General features: G+C 34.6%; 1 protein-coding gene across 3 annotated transcripts in view; it reads right to left on the reverse strand.

The window, feature by feature from the left end:
* Window positions 1–728: 728 nt before the first annotated feature.
* Window positions 729–18,124, reverse strand: part of LEO1 (LEO1 homolog, Paf1/RNA polymerase II complex component) — a 95,983-nt gene continuing 78,587 nt past the window's right edge. For all 3 annotated transcript variants that reach the window (XM_074294525.1, XM_074294526.1, XM_074294524.1), the window contains 4 exons: window positions 14,235–14,370; window positions 11,960–12,146; window positions 8,623–8,720; window positions 729–973 (listed from right to left, as the gene is read on the reverse strand). In XM_074294525.1, the coding sequence (XP_074150626.1) occupies window positions 869–973; window positions 8,623–8,720; window positions 11,960–12,146; window positions 14,235–14,370 (526 nt within the window). In that variant the 3' untranslated portion in view covers window positions 729–868. The remainder of the gene's footprint in view (window positions 974–8,622; window positions 8,721–11,959; window positions 12,147–14,234; window positions 14,371–18,124) is intronic.

Here is an 18,124-nt window from a genome sequence, read left to right on the forward strand (position 1 = left end):
TTCCTGATACATACTCTGAGCCAGACACTCCCTCATTCAACTCTGGATATTCTCTGGCTATATCCTCTGTACCTGGAATGCTGTTCTTTCTCATCTCCATCTGCTGGCTTCTATGAATTCCTTTAAGGCCCAATTAATTAAAATACTATTTTCCATAGGAAATCTTTCCCTCTCAATTATTTCCTATTTTCCCACAATATTGCTTATTTTTATGTATTTGTTTACTTATTTCCCCCATTAGATTGTGAGCTCGTTAAGAGCAGGGATTGCATCTTTTCATATCCCCACTTGTCATCTAGCCTCTATCTATCTGAATTCTTCTAATAACAACTCATTAAATTATGATCCATTCCATTTTTCAGTTAAATTCAACAAAATAAGTATGACATTCAAAAGCATAGTTCTAACTTACCAGGGACACAAGGGTGAAAAATACCATAAATTCATTGGGAGTAGGGACAATTCAATAGCAGAACACATACACAACTATGGTCAAGAGCAAAACGTGATAAGAGCCAAGGAGAGAACCAGAAAAATTACTGAAAGAACATTTGAAAAGATAAAGGTCATTTTCAAGTAAGGCATTCTAAGAACAATGGCAACTGATCCATCAGGCCTTAAATGAAAATGTTTTTGATTAATAGGCAAAAAGACCATGTTAAATTTCTGTGTAGGCAGCCCTAGCAGTCAAATGAAATGACTACATGTTCATTTATTAAGTCAGAGAATTTGCTTTAACAAATTTTATTCACACTAAAATTACACAAAAAGCATATCAATTCATTTTAATCAAAATAACTTCATCATGTTACATCTGTTATAAAATAACTGTACAATCCATAGAAAATGCATTTCTATTTTATGAAATTCAGTCATCATCTTCCTCTTCTTCATCACTAATCACATACTTCTTGTGTTTTTTATTAGCTTTATCATCATCCTCTGCTTTCCGTTTTCCGGAAGTCTCACCCTCCTAAAAGGACACAAGTAAAATAAATTTAAAGTTCAATTATGGACTGAGTTATTTCTAGTGAATGCCCTTTTACTGTTTTGGCCCAGAACTAAGATTTCATTAGTTTGAGGAACTCCCCTGTATGAAGCCACCCTCCACCAATGCAGCTTAAAAACTCATCCATGGATTATAACTTTCATAGTTTTCTGGCACATGAAGAGATTAAGTGACTTGGTCTTCTGGGAGTAAGGTGACAGTGGGGCATCTTAAAACCTTTTCTACTTGCAATTCCTTTTTACCCATCCTCATGTATATAAGTATAGAAATCAAAACATTTACTAACAACAAATCACAAAATATATTATTTTAACACAATTCTTTGGCACATTTATTAAAGATGAAAACAAATTTGCATACTAATGAGATGGATATGCTTGTTTGTTTTTACATAAAGAATTAAATTCTGGTAGAATATTTAATAACTTTTACTGTTGCCAAATTTTTAAAAACCCCACATTCAGCTACATTATCTCATATGGGGTTGTGACCTACAATTTAAGAAGCTTGACAGGATGCCACTTCTTCTCCCTTTGCATACTGAATTGAAATAAATTTGTTTATATATATTTTACAAAGGCATGCATACTCTATGAATTTTAATGACTAAGTGTGGCTCCAAAGAATAGATAAAGGGGGAGGGTATGGAACTCTGCAAACTTTACACCCTTTTTTATTAGTTCTGGTGAACAATGATTTTTCTTCTTTTTAAAAAAATATAAAGAGAAATAGCCAATTTCTGGAAATTTAAGTAACATGAGAACAATATATATCGATTACAATTTTTTAACGGACATATCAGTCCCCCTGGTCACTAAAAAATGAAAAAGGTTGATAACAATTTGGAAATTTTTCAAGTATAAAATAAGCAAAAGTACTTTTGAGAATTAATTTTGAATTAAAAGGTCCCAAACACAAATAGAGAACTACCAGATTAAAAATCTGCTGTCTATGTTTAATGTTTTTTAAAATAAAGAGATTTCAAAGTCTCTATAATAAGTATTTAATTTTCAGAATATTTTAAAGGATTTCTGAATATATTGATAAATGGTTTCTTTGCATGGGTTTTTCCAATTATAAACTGCAGCATGCTTGAGGAAATGCTATGTGCTATCTTATTAATTGCTATTAGATATCTGTAAAAATTAGTTTATTCTTACATATCCATATCATTATTTTAATATTTCACAAGGAACTCAGAGAATTTCCATTGAGTAATGAATACTTTCCAATTACAGAGAGAAACTATTATAACACAAAAACAGAAAGGAAAAACTACATGAGGGACAAATCCATGTCAGATAATGTTTAAATTAGAGTCAAATCTAGAACAGGAGTGTACAGTCCTGGGTCTAACTTGGTGCCAATTCTGTTCCACTTCTAAGCTCAATTTTTTAAATCAATAGACTTCTATCACCCATGTATAAAAGCATTATGCTAAGCCCTGGAATGACCAATATGAAATCATTCATTCATTCAAACAAAGTGAAAAGCCTTAAATACAAGCTGTTCTTGTGCCCATCCCTACAGAAGATGGAGCCCACTCCTTTACAAGGCAATGGCAGCTAGACATGTTCGGATCAGCGGTTTTATCTTGCCACAGTTTTAAGTCTAAGCTACAATGTTAAATGAACCCTTCAAAGTCCCAGAACTATGTCCTAAGAAAACGAATGTCACTCAGTGACCCTCCTCTCTTATTTCCAACAGAAATCTTGATGCACCACCTTTCTAAGCTCTACAAATGAGCAGAGACACCTGGAGGCAGTGGGGTGCAGTAAGGGGAGCCCTTTGTTCACCCCTAACCCCGAGTGGCCGCAGATTAATCAGGCCACAAATTCTCTGAGCCCCTCTGTAAAATGAGGACACTGCCATTCTGGCCTCTATGGACTGCCAAGGATCAAACAAGGAGGCAGCGTTTGTGAGCTCTTGACCACTCGACCCAACACTTAGGCCAGAGGCAGGAATAGCATGGTGCTGAGATGAACAGGGCCAAACTTCTGCCTTCAGTTCTGCCTGTTATATAAGAAAGAATCTGGCCTAGATTCTCTCTAAATGTATTTTCCAACTCAAAATTCATAGGTATTCACCATATGCAAGATAGAATTCTAAGAGATAATCACAGTACTAATCCAATTCACAGACTAAAATGTTATAAGGAAGAAATATTTTTTATCATCTATTTACAATTACATACAGATATTAGCCCTTCTCCAATCTAAAATCCTTGAGTGTACCCCCCCAAATAGAAGAGAAACAAGTTTACAAGAGACAGTTAAAATCATATTAGTAATGTAAATTTTAAAAGAGAGTTACTTTCTTGGGTCAAAATTCCAACAATACATAATTAAGAGATACAAAGAGCTCTTCTTTTCAGCTCTGTTTCCCCACTTCCAAAGATTCTTCACACACACACACACACACACACACACACACACACACACACACACACACACACACAAATGGAGAAAACAACCCTCCATAAATTCCTTTTTTGTGAGAGGGGAAAGGAGAGAATAATATTTTTGCCATTCAGGTATATTTCCTAAGCCTGCCACCATTCTAGCCAAGTAAGAGATGGCCTAAAATATGTCCAACAATTTTCAGATTAGATCCCCTACTTTCTACCAGTAAGAGTACTTGCCACCATTTTGAATTACCATATAGCAAGGGTTCAAGTGACTGTTTTACATAATTAAACATATGTAATCTACATCAAATTGCTTACTATTTCAGGGAGGGGATAGATAATAAAGATAGAGAGAAAATTTGGAACTCAATTTTTCTTTTTTAAAATTGTACAATATTACATATTCAAATAAAAGCATAAGTTCTAAAGGAGTGGAAAGTCATGAACAAGTCCCAGTCTTCTATTCCTGCCTTATGTGCACAGAATGAATGAGGAGCCTTAGTTCTACCACAAATACTTGTCCTTTACGGTTCTGCTAAGTGTTCCTGGCTATTTACCACCAAGTATGAGGCAAGCAGAGCCAAAAACAAGGTTTTATCTGAATCCCAGCCTGGACAAATGTTCCACACTGCGTGTAGAGGGGACTTACCTCATTTTGGCAACAATCACTGTTTAAAAGTAAGAATTTTTGTTGTTCAGAATTCAACCGTATAAATCTACATAAAGGATTCTACATTATCCTTGTATTCCATGAATCCTCACTCTGTTGTTTGCCCAGAAGAAGCAGGAATTCTTCAAAGAACCCCAGGGACAGCAGCTACAGGGTCTCTAGGGGCACACTTACGCTTCTGCCAGGAGAATGATCCAGCTAGATATCTAGGCAGCTAGATGGAACAACAAATAGAGTAACACATCTGGATTCAGGAGTTTCCATCCTACCTGCAAATATTTATTAGCTGTGTGGTACTAGGCAAGTCACTCTACATCTGTTAAGTTTTTTTCATTTGTAAAGAGGGAATAACAGCACCTATCTCCTAAGATTATGATGTGTATCAAATGAGCTATTTGTAAAGAGCTTTGAAAACCTTCAAAATACACACACACACACACACACACACACACACACACACAGAGTTGGAACAATAACACATCTTGTATAAGTATTGATATTTGAGTTTTCCTGATTGGATCCTCCTCATAGTATATAAAATGAAGTGAAGGCTTGAGAATAAGCTGTTCATATAGTCCACCAACAGTTCTAAATACCTAAGGCAAGAACTCACCTGAGTCCCAGTGAGGTTTATTTGAGTCATGCTAGGTTCTTTCCACTGCCCCAACTAAAAATACAAGCGCTGCTTAGGCATTTTAGGCAAGAAGGAAGTAGGCTGAAATTGTGTCACTAGAATTGTGAGGCAAACTCAGATCAACTGTTTCCACCTTTTTCCACCTTAAGACTACTTCTCCTTTCCTAAGCATCTCCAGAGGAAAATTCCTTTCAACATTTCCTCATCCCTTTTCTATCTCCTACTCTTGAGATACCACAACCCTAAATTACTATCTCAAAGCTGTAAGCTTTTTTACAATATCCCTTACCAAAATAACTATCAACCAGATAAAAAGTAACCAGGTGTCAAAATATTTTAGAGATTTCCCAGAGCTAAGGCCCAGCAAGCAGTCTGTGTCCTGAGCTTAAGAGTAACAACAATCCTCTGCACTCTTGCTGATCTCACTGCCCAGCAAAGTGCATTGCTCTGATCAGCACCAGGTGTTCACTAAGGGATGTCATGCTCCCTATTTCCCAGGAACCTGGGAGCCAATGTGCTGCAGCCTAAAGCTGTCTATCACCTCTCTTGACATGCTCACAATCCTTGCTCCTTGTAATTGCCAAATGAACCAAACCAGGTACTGCACTTCTGTTTGTGCTGGTTCTGTACTGTGCTGGCTGGGAGACATTCAACTTGAAGACCATTTCCACAGGATCCAGAATGCTATGTATGAATCTGCCATGGGAACAGCAACCAAGACCCCAAAATGATCATGCCATGGTCCAGCCCACTTGTGATTTTATTTTTATGAATTCTGCCTTTCTCCCAGCAAGATAAGCCTATCCTCTTGGCGGGGAGGGGAGGAGATGGACTTCTGCTTACTTTCCTCATTTTGTGATGAATTAAACTTGTGTTTCTGTCCTGACTCTCCTGTCTCTATCCTGCTCTATTTGACTCCAGTCATTGCTAGGTCAGAGGCTGATTCCAGTCCAATTGACTCAGAACTTCTGTAGACAGAGGTTATGTTTAACTCTGGTGAACTAGGTTTCAGGTATTGCTGAAGAACAGTTTAAGTTTCAACCTGCAGACAAAGTGCGAGTCTATAGGACTGAAGAAAATAGCTTTTCCTTCTACTATTACAGAATAGAAAGTAAAGGTGAGATATCAGAGTGATACATATCCAGAGAGATCTATAAATCAGCTTGTTCCCCAAGATTCTCAATATAATCAAATACTTCCATTTTTATGTCTGATTATTTGTACAGTAGACACTGTAAGGAAAGGGAACATCAAAGGAAGGTAAAGATGAAAAGTCATGAATCTTGGGGTCCAATCACTAAAAAAAGAAATTTTCCCTAATCTTCCAGATAGTGGCAGTAGAAAGCTACTGAAGAGAATCCTGCCAGGTGGCTTTCTGTTTCTGTACTGGCTTGGATGATGCAGGTTGGAGGGATAGGAGAGGAGTTTGCTGGCAATGAGTGTAGCTATGTGACTCATTTCCCACCTGCCATTGTTTCCTCCTGACCTGGGACAAGTACCATCTTTAAACTATTACAACATTTGTTTAAATTTTTTTTGTTTAATTTTGGATGAAATTTAAATATTTTCCAAAATCTTGTATTCTTTAAATACTCAAATTTAAATTCAAAAGCTTTGAAATGTTAAAATGCAGATATTCCTTACAGCATTAAAATTCCCTCAAAACTCTAAATAGCACATGTAACCTTAAATGAAGAGACTTGGCAAGTTATTTTGAAAGAATGCCAGTCTCTGGACTAAGTACAACCTGTTCTAAAAACATCATAGGTACAAGAGCAGAATCTAGGAGGCACTCAAGTTTACATGGATGCTGTTTATACAGAAGTTAACCCTGGAAAGCCCAGCAATAACCAATCCTGAAACTTCTGTTCTGAGCAAGACTGGGCTCTGGTAGTTTATCCCAAACAGGACTGATTCCACACTGCTCACAACTCCCTAAACCTGACAGCAAGAGCCATATGAAGCTAAACTGCCCAATGACAAACCCTTCTTACCAGTGGGTTTCCATTAAGCTTTCTTTTCTGGTGACTCCAAGTTGTTCTCCAAAGGAACTCTTTCAAGAGACTTTTCCCTCCTACCTTATAGAATTTGAGTTGTGAAAATTTGCTGGAAGGTTATCTATTCTATATATTATTGGATACTTAAATATACTAATTAAATTCACTTAAGTAGCACTTTATTATATTACTTTAATATAAAGTATTAAAGTAAAACTGAAAGTAAAGTTGCTGAGGTAAACATGAACTTATTAAAGAAAATATGGCTACAAAATGTACTTATCTACAAAATATAGACACATATCTGAATAGAAAAAGAATGACTTAATGCTTAAGCTGTTTCCCCTAAATTCTTATTTTGTATTACCAAAAAACTATAGCAAAATGACCAAGGTGATTTCCAATGCCCTACAAATAAGGCAGCTTGGCTGTAAATTACCTTTCAATTTTAATTCATAGTCTTTGCCTGCCATCAACCAAAGAGCATCTGTCTAGATGATGAGTGCCCTGTTTGCCAACTGTTCAGTATACTGTAAATATGCCATTAGGATATTTCCTCATCCTGATGAAAAACAAATCTGTTCTAAGCCAATCCATCAATTTCTGCCAACATGTCACTTCTCAGTTTTTTGGAAACATTAAATTTTACAATTCATAACCTAAAAATAGGCAGACTGTGGAAATTCTATAACACATGGGAAATTTCTCAAAACACATTTAACTAAGGGCTAAGCTATTCACATTTTATAATGTACACAAACCAGAAAAACTAAATAGACACATTTCATATATGTGAATTAGAACAGTATCCACATATATACTGTAGGAAAAAAAAATAGATGCTTACATTAATCATTGCATCTTTATACTTTTAAAAGCATTTTCAAATACATTATCTCATTTGATTCTTATGATAATCTCATGTGGTTGAAATACCAAGTTGCTATTATCCCCACTTTACAGATGAGTATACAGATCAAAATGATGAACTGATTTGTGCCTTGAAACGAAAACCTTCAACTCCTAATTTAGTGCTCTTTCTATCCTACTATACCACCTGCCTCTACACCTGTCTTAGCTCAAATGAGATAAGATTGGTTAAAAAAAAAAAAGGGGAGGCGAGGCTTAGCATAGTAGCCTGGCACATAGTAGATATAATATACAAATGCTTATTTCCTTTCTTTCCCTTCCTGTATCAACTATGGCCCATGTGTATGAAGACATTCAACTAGAATTGTAGTATTATGTAGATATGGATAAACAAACACTAATAATGACAGAGGAAATATGTCTGGAAATTATTTAAAATTCGTGAGAAAATAACCTCAAGACATTCAGAAGGGCCCAAAATGCAACATAAGGAATTTAGGAAATAAAGGAACACCAAGATTTGAAATATTTCATTAATAGTCACATTATAATAACATGTTATGCTTTTTTATGATATATGAGTGATAGATGCATTATCTAAAGCTCTTATCTGCTGTGCATATTATCTCATGGTAGCTTTAGTCTATTAGCCTTAATTAAAAAAAATTTATCACATTTTGAAAGAGGACTATGAGGCAAAGAGGGAGAACTGACTAAGTATATACATCCTATTCTGTGTCAGACATAGTGAGAAACACTTAACAAATGCTTTCATTTGAAACTAACAACCCTGATAGGTTGTCCCCTTCTTACAGTTGAAAAACAGAGTCCAGCAGAGATCTGTGTGACTTTCCTGGGGTTACAGAGATATTAAAATGTCTGAGGCAGGTTTAAACCTCAGGCCCAGCGTTCCACCTACTGGGCTGCCTATCTGCCTAGTCACCACAGTGTGCTGCCTCTCTTTTCTAACATTCATTAAGAATAAATCCTCAGCCAGCACTGTCTGCAAATGAACAAGGTGATCCCGTGTCTTACCTCATCACTGGTCAGTTTTTTGGCTTTAAGTAATCGTTGTGCTCTGTCATCATCTGACCCCTCATCACTATCAGAAGAATAGATCCTAGCTCGTTCCTCTGAAAACAAAAATGAAGTCATTTAAAACATAAGATTTCTCTTGTAAGGGAAAGCTAGAAATGGTGTTCCTCTGAGGAACACCAGGAGGTTTTGGTGGATGCCAAGCACAATGAGTCCATGATGTGATATGACATCCAAAAAACACTCGAGAATACTGGACCGCGCCCTAGAGCAGAGCTCCGGGAATAAGAAGGAATTTACTGCTAGGTGCATTGGCTTGGCCAGAATCACATCCGTAATGTGGCAAACCATCTTAGGAAAGACAATCATGAAACTGGTAAGCACGCAGAGGAAGAGAGTGACAGCCATGGTGGTTCAGCAAGGAATACAGGTATCCATGAAGAATATACCCTGAAGAAAAGAATTAAGTAGGACATGGTAGCTTTCCAATTGAAGAAATGTTACATAGAAGGAATATTAAAATTATCCAGCTTTTGAGTGCAAACTGAACATGTCAGAACTGCTCTATGTAGGCAAGGAAAAATAAATGGATATAAACAGTAATTCTGTAGAAAGAAAGGGGAACCACAAGTAACAAAGGAGTAAAAAGGAAGTACAAAAAGTCATTACTTTTTTTTTAAAAAGAGTCACTATTTTTAACTTGTGCAACATGACAAATATAGAAATGTGTTGAAAAATTGCACATGTTTAACCCATATTGGACTGCTTCCTGTTTTAGGGGAGAAGGGAAGAAAAGTTTGGAATACAAGGTTTTGCAAAGATGATTGTTGAAAACTGTCCTTTTATTTGGAAAAATGAAATACTATTTTAAAAAATTTTACTTTTAAAAATCACTTAGAATCTGATTAATTCAGCTACCTTTACTTCTGAAATAAAGATGGAATAAAAATTAAAAATTATTCCTTTTCAAAATAAAACAGTAGAAGGGAACATATTTTGGCTTCCCATTGTACTTAGCACAGGGTATATCAAGAACGGCAAAAAGGAGTCCTTGTCCTCAAGCACCTCACAGTCTAATGGTGGAGGCAATATACAAACAACTTTGTTCAAGCAAGAGACAGAGAGGATCAAGTGAAGATCACCTAATGAAAGCCTTCTTACATGGGGTGTGATTTTAGCAGCTATGAAGTAAGACAGGTGAAGGTAAGGGAAACCATTCCAGGCATGGACAGCCTGTTGGGATGCCTTGCTTAAGGCCTAACAAGAATGCTAGGGTCACTGGATCACAGAATAAATTCTAAAAATACTAGAAACATAGAAAAGGCTTTATTACATTATATTACATTACAAAAGGCTTTAAAAGCAGCATCTTATAATGATTCTGGAGCTAATGAGGGACCACTAAGAGTTTACTGAATAGGAGAGTGACATGGTCAGACCAGTGCTTTAGGAAGATCACTTTGACAGCTGCTGAATGAAAGGTGAACTGGAGTGTGGGGAGGCTTGAGATGGAGACCCATCAGAAGATGGAGACTGGGTATAAGGACCCTCATCAACTCTCATAGGGACGATATTAGAACAGAGGAATTTACGTTAGGAAAGAATAAGCAAGACTTGGCAACTGATTGAATAAGAGAATGAGAAAAAGGAGTTGAAGATAATATCTAAGTTGGAAGCCTAGATCACTGGGAGGATGAGGGTTTTGACAAGGAAGAGTGGAATGTGGAAAGATTTGGGAGGGAAAATGAGTTCACAGTTTTGTACATGTCAAGTTTAAAATGTGGATAGGACATTTGGTTCAAGATGTCCATAGGCAATAAGGAATACAACATTGGAGGTCAAGAGAGACATTAGGGCAAAGAGATCTAAGAATCATCCTCAAAATACAACTGAATCCCTAGCTGGTGAATCTCTCCCACTCCTCGCAAAAATACTTTGCATTTACTTAACAATGGATATGTTACTTCCTCCAAAAGAATGAAAAACTTCTTAAGCACAGGAATTCTTCATTTAGTATTTGTATTCCCAGGCCTAGCATATTGCCTGGCATTTGGCCAACTTAATAGATACTTGTTGAGTAAATAGTGAGAGAAGGTGCTGCCATTTAAAACAAAAACAAACAAAATAAACCAACTCAATTATACCACTTGACTGTGGTTTGTTCTCTACAGAACTTTTTGGGCCTCAAGACAAACTGCTTATTAATTCTATATTAATTAATATTAACAATTCTTAATATTAATTAATATTAACAATCCTTAATATTAATTAATCCTTAAAAAATTATGGTTAGCAGAAGATCACTATACACTTCAACAACAATACTGTATGAAGATGTATTCTGATGGAAGTGGATATCTTCAACATAAAGAAGATCCAACTCACTTTCAGCTGATCAATGATGGACAGAAACAACTACACCCAGAGAAGGAACACTGGGAATTGAATGTAAAATATTAGCACTACTGTCTATCTACCCAGGTTACTTATACCTTCGGAATCCAATACTTAATGTGCAACAAGAAAATTGGATTTACACACATATATTGTATCTAGGTTATACTGTAACACATGTAAAATGTATGAGATTGCCTGTCATCTAGGGGAGGGAGTAGAGGGAGGGAGGGGAAAATCTGGAAAAATGAATACAAGGGATAATGTTATAAAAAAATTACTCATGCATATATACTGTCAAAAAATGCATAATTATAAAATTAATAAAAAAAATATATGGTTAGATACAGCTTAGTGACACAGTGGATAGAATACTGCTCCTGGAGTCCAAAAGACTTGAGTTCAAATCTAGCCTCATACACATGACATCTAATAGCTGTATGATGAGGGAGGGAGAGAGGAAGGAGGGAGAGAAGAAGGAAAGGAGAGAAGAAGGAAAGGAGGAGGGAAGGAAAAGATTCTATAATGTGCAAGTTAAATGTCAAAATTTAATTTCAATTAAAAATTTAAAATTTAAGTCCATTTAGTTTCATCTAAAAATAAAAACTTATCCAATGATCTTGTGATATTGAGAGCCATCTGCTCCTACATAGAGGACTGTGGGAACTGAGTGTGGATCACAACATAGCATTTTCACTTCTTTTGTTGTTTGCTTCAATTTTACTTTTTTTTTTCCTTTTTGATCCGATTCTTTTTTTGTGCATCAGTATGCTTATACTGGATTTACATATATTTTTACCATGTTTAGCATATATTGGATTACTTGCTATCTAGGAGAAAGGATGGAGGGAAGGGGGAGAAATTATCCTTGCATATGTTTTGAAAATAAAAAACTTCAATAAAAAATAAATAACAAAATTTAAAAATAAATACAAAAACTTACCTCTTATTCCACCTTTATATCTATTTTTAATAGCTGCCAGGCTAATTGATTCTTCCCCCTCATCTTCTTCATCATAACGATCTGGTTCTAAATAGTTTGCACTAAGTCCTCGCTGATGTTGTTTCTCTCGCATTCTTCGCTGCTGAGACTCTCTACGAATGGAAGCTCTTAACCGTTCCTCCTCTTTCTGTCAAGGAAATCAGACATCATTAGCTGACTCAACACATTACAAATAATTAGCTTCATTTAATCTGAGTTCTTAAAAGTTTTTTTTTGATTACAAAGCCTTTATAATGTTGATTAAGCTAAAACTAAGATTATTGTTTTTTTAGTTATAGAAGGGAAAAGGAAAGAGGTAAGGTGAACTATATCTATTGTCAAGACCTGAAAGAACATACAGAGTATTCTATTTTGGAATTCTTTAGCAGGTAGAGATTCCATTGGAGTTTCTAATTGTATCCCAAGTTATGACTATAAATCCTGAAGATACCCACACAGAAAAGATTCCCTAAGCTTTCTCCTTGAAGCAGGAAAGGCCATTTTTGGACACTCTGGAGCACCTAATATTCTCATATTTATGTATCTAGAAACTACACATTGATCACAAATCTCAGGAAAATTATGTCTACATCCTTTAAGTCACAGACCTTATTAGAGCTAAGGCGCACTGGCAAGGGGAAACATAGGTAGGTATAAACCACAATATGGAACCTTATTTTCACTTTATTAATAGTTGCAGTAGTTGAATTCCTGAAAACTAAGAGAAAGTCAATTGTGTTGGTTTCTCCTTGGCATTTCCTTTCCTTTTCCACCTCAGAGTTAGACATTTTACATAAATACAACTTCATAATATTAAAATCTTTCCTTTTTTTAAATTTAATAAAATTTAGTTGTACCTAAAAGTACTTTTAAAAAAAAAGATTATATTCCAACTTTAAGAGCCAGGAACTGACTATCCAAGGCCAATTAAATGATAAAAATCTCCATTCAAACTACTCTGAAAAATAAAGAAACTCTTAAAATAAAATACTTTTAGGGAGATCCCTACTGGACTTTTCCATCATTCTTGCCCTCCTTTCAGGAAATTACTGGATTTTGTAATCCCAGATAAAAAAAACTACAAATTCATGTGTTGCTACTAGTGATACTATAAAAATATCTAGCTTGCTGAACCTGCTTCTGAGGACAAGAAAGCAAAATTTCAGAAGATAATATGACTTGCTTGGCAGAAACAGATTCAACAAGCAAACTAAGCTTGACAGCAAGACTGGAGGCAGAATGCCATAGTGCCTAGCTGATAGGATCCTCCCTCTTCTTCCTCCTGTAATACCCTTTCCCAAAAAGGGGAAAGAAGTTATCCAGGAAACATGGCTCAGAAATGAATGATAAACATATTGGTCAGAGGCAAAGAATAAGAAACATGAATGTCTGTAACACTGTATTCTATTTATCAGGAAAGATAAGCTAGTAGCAGAGTACCACCTGACTCTCTTGGAAGTAACTTCCAGACAATCTGTGCCCTCCTTTATGAATTCCATAAACTTGAAATTCTGAGAAGTATACTATCATAAATACACATTCCAATTACCAACATGTAAGTCCAATTCTGATCCTTATATAAGTATCATTCTACTTGTAGTTTCAATTCTATCTCATCCTGTACTAATGTGATTCTCTACCATCTTTTATTTTATTAGTAATCTTTTGATTTGATATCACCATTTCCAAATACATGCTGTCTGTCTGTCTCACTCTCCCCCCTCCCCAGCCCCAGGTATACCTAATCACAAAGAAATAAAAAAATATTTTTTAAAAGCAGTTCAGCAAAACCAATAAATAGCAACAAGGTGATATTATATAACATTCCACACCCAGAAGACCCCATCTCAACAAGAATACACAATATTTCAAATCTAAAGTCTTCCTTCTGCAAAGAAAAGAACATTTTCTCAATTCTTTTCCAAAAATACCTATCATTTCAATCCAACTTTACAATCTAAATGGTAACCATAACTAAAAACAAGCAAGTAAATTACTGATGAAATACCTAGGCAAAAATCTGAATCAAATTTTTTAAAATGTACCTTGAGTTCTCCTTTATTACCATCAACAGTGCTGTCACTATTATCACCCTTTTGTCTCATCCCATGTTTAGGGATTTCTGCTTATATGAGTAGGCAATAATCACAACATCAGCTAACTAAAGAGTAGGTAAATAAAAATATTACTATTAGTGAATAGAATCATAGGAAAAACTTAAGACAAAAAAAATCACCTTAATCATTTCTGTGCGCTGGCATTCTGGATCACGGCCAGCCATGGGCAAGATTCTAATTTTCTGTGTCTTTGAACATCTATCAGCAAGTGACAGGGTCATCTTCCTGTGTGTGGCACTGTCTGTAGAGTGTGGTCTGTCAAGAAATGAGGGGGGAAAAAAGAGCAAAACTGTATTACTGATTAATAAATACTTTTGAAATAAATAAATAATGAATGCCTGTGAAAGCTGATCATATGGTGATTCAGGCCAGTTCCAATGATCCAATGATCTTGTGATCGAGCCATCTGCAGTCAGAGAGGACTGTGGGGACTAAGTGTGGGACTACAAAATAGCATTTTATTTTTTATTGCTATTGTTTGCTTGTATTTTTTGTTTTCGTTCTAATTTTTTTTCTTTTTGACCTGATTTTTTTTGTGCAGCATTGATAATTATAGAAATACATATAGAAGAATTGCACATGTTTAACATGAGGGAGAAAAAAAATCGAAACACAAGGTTTTATAAAGGTAAATGTTGAAAACTATCTCTGCATGTGTTTTGAAAATAAAAAGCTTTTTAAAAAAAGAGATAACTGGATAAAACTAAAAAGAACTAATCACATTTTGATATAAAGATATATTTAGATATTTATAAAATTAATAAGTAATAATACACTACATCCTATAAGTTGGATTAAGTTTCTAAGCCTTTTTTATTGCCTAATATATCCATAATAAATCCATTTTGGCCCTCCAAGATGAGGGGAGAAAGAGAGGACTTTTGTTCTATATTAACTGTTAATTGGAGGAAGTAAAGTAGAAGAATTTGTGGAAAGGAAAGAACTTAGATTTTTTACAAAATGTATGCAACTATGATAATCAAGATGGAAAAAAAGAGTCAAAAATAACAAAGATGGCTCAGGACTGAGATGACTTTCATTGCAATGTAAATTAATTAATATATTTCAGAAGTCCTAAAAAATTAGTTGTAAAGTTCACAGGATGAAGGTCTTGTTAGACAGCATGACAGAAGAAGAACATGAAATCAGAAACCTCATTTGGAATCACAACTGTACACTAATATCGTGTGACAACCATGGATAACTCAATTCCCTTCTGATAGGGACAGTATAGGAATCTAGTATAGAAGACTTAAAAAAAAAAAAAAAGGCAAATCCAACCATCAAGAATATATTCATAAGACTTGACAATTTATTAGATGAAAGGAGTAAGGGAGAAAAAAAGTAAAAGATGAAGCTAAGGTTTTAACCTTAATGATTAGTAGAATATCATTATCAACATCCTAGTAATAACAAGATAATAATGATAATATTAACCACTAGGTAGGATGAACAGAGAGCTAATTTTTACAACTAAGAAGATCTAGGTTTTAGTTTCTTCTCTGAAACAAAATGGTTACATGAAAAAAATAAATTGTAGAAAAGTTGTCCATCTGTCCTGATAGAGGAAGTTTCTTAACTAGGAATTAACTATACTAATACAGCTGTGGATTAAATAAATCAATAACAATAATAAGAGCTGATATTTAGATAGCATTTTAATGTTTTTAGAATGCTTAACACATGATATTCTTTGATCCTAATGCCAAACTTGAGATAGATACAATACATACTATCCCAGTTTAATGAGGACACAGCCTCAGAGAAGACTAGTTGGCTTGCCTATGATTACACACAATTTTAATAATTTAGAAGAAGGGGCCACTTTGGGAGTCAAGATGTAAATTCAGTTTGTGGTTTAGTCTGGAGTTCAAATTATCAATAGAACATCAATAAACATGGAGATGTCCAAAAAGACATCCAGGAGACACAGAACTAGACTTCAGGTATAGAAACTAAGGATGAATTTCAGGATTAAAATGAATGGTAAGACTTGGGAGTCAACTTCATAGAGGTGAGAACTGAAACCATGATAACAGATAAGATCAGCAAAAGAGAGAACAGAAGAAAGCCCAGGAAAGCACTTTCAGAAATAGAAAACAATAATCTAGTGAAAGAAATGAGATAAATAAAAGAAAACCCAGTAAAAAATGAGTACATAAAAGATGATATAAATTAGGGAAGCATAAAATAGTATACCTATCAGATCTATGGATGAAAGAAGAATTTATGACTATGGAACGTAAAATGGATAATTTTGATCACATTAAATAAAAAGGACTTTGCACAAACAAATCCAATGCAGCCAAGATTAAAAGAAGAACGGAAAACTGGGGGGAAAATTTTATACCAAATTTCCCCAATAAAAGTCTCACTATTTAAACATATAGAGAATTGAGTCAAATTTATCAGAATTTAAAAGTTATTTTCCAATTAATAAATGGTCAAAGGCTGCAAACAGGCAGTTTTCAGGTGAAGTAATAAAAGCCATTTTTATATTCATATAAAAAAATGCTCCAAATCACTATTGATTAGAGAAATACAAATTAAAACAGCTCTGAGGCAGAATTACCCCATACCTATCAGACTGGCTAATGTGACACAAAAAGTAAATGACAAATGTTGGAAGCAATATGGGAAAACTGAGTTACTAATATACTGCTGGTAGAGTTATGAACTGACTGAAATATTCTGGAGAGCAATTTAGATTTGTGACCAAAGGGTTATAAAACCATGCTTACCTTCTAACCCATTATTTGTTCTGTATCCCAATGAGATAAAAAACAAAAAGGAAAACAACATTTGTACAAAAACAAATGTGGTGACAAAGATTTGGAAATAGAGGGAATGCCCATCATTTGGGGAATGGTTGAATAAGTTGTGGTATTTGCTTATGATGAAACATTACTGCACTATAAAAAATGATGAGCAAGATGCTCTCAGAAAAACCTTGATTTATATGAACTGAAGCAAAGTGAAATAAACAGAACCAAGAGAATACTGTACACAATAAGAACAATAATGATCAAATACAAATGACTTAACTATTCTTCGCAATACAAAGATCTAAGAGAGTTCTGAAGAATTTTTCATGAAAAATGCTATCCATCTCTAGAGAGAGAATTGATGGAGTATGAATGTAGACTGAAGCATATTTTTTTTACTTTATTTTTATTGCTGTATGTGTGTGTTCTTTTACATCCTAATATGGAATTATGTTTTGCATTACTGCACTTGTATTACCAATATCAAACTGTTTGCCTTCTGGAGCGGCAGATAACAAGAAACGAGGGAGAGAGAGAATTTGGAACTTAAAATTTTAAAAACTAATGTTTACAATTGTTTTTACATGTAATTAGGGAAAAACAAAAACAAAAACAAAAACCTTTACATGTAATTAGAAAAAATGGACCAAAAAAAGGAAAAAAAAAAATGAGAAAAATTCAAGAGCTGTATCAAATGATACAGCTGAAATGTTCAATAGTGTCATCAAAAGCTATAGAAATGTTAAAGAGGATGAAGCCTAAGACAGGATCCTTGCATTTGGAAAATAGGTCATAAGGGACCTTGAATAGAATTCTTTCAATAATGAGATTTAAATCCAGAAAAAAAGCAATTTAAGACAAAGAGAATAAGATAGCATAAAACAAAGATATCAAACTTAAATTGAAAAATGTTTAACCAAAAAAAAAAAAAAATACAACTCAGAAAAATGTTGATTTGACATTTTCTAAGTCAATATGGGCCAGCAGGAATCCATTTCTATTTGAATTTGACACCACTGACATAGATTATTTCTAGAAGTTTAGAAATAATGGAGAAAGATATAAGACAATACTTTGAATGGATGAAAGAGGAAATAGTTAAAAGTATAAAAAATATCTGAGAGTATGTTTGTAAGGAGTGGATAGAAGATCAAAAGGATAAACTCCCATAGAAGAAAGAATATAAAACAGGAAAACTGGACTACATCACATCTATCAGATTTGACATTCTATCATCTATCATA

Source organism: Sminthopsis crassicaudata, chromosome 2, assembly GCF_048593235.1.
Source record: "Sminthopsis crassicaudata isolate SCR6 chromosome 2, ASM4859323v1, whole genome shotgun sequence".
In the NCBI taxonomy this organism is placed as follows: Eukaryota; Metazoa; Chordata; class Mammalia; order Dasyuromorphia; family Dasyuridae; genus Sminthopsis; species Sminthopsis crassicaudata.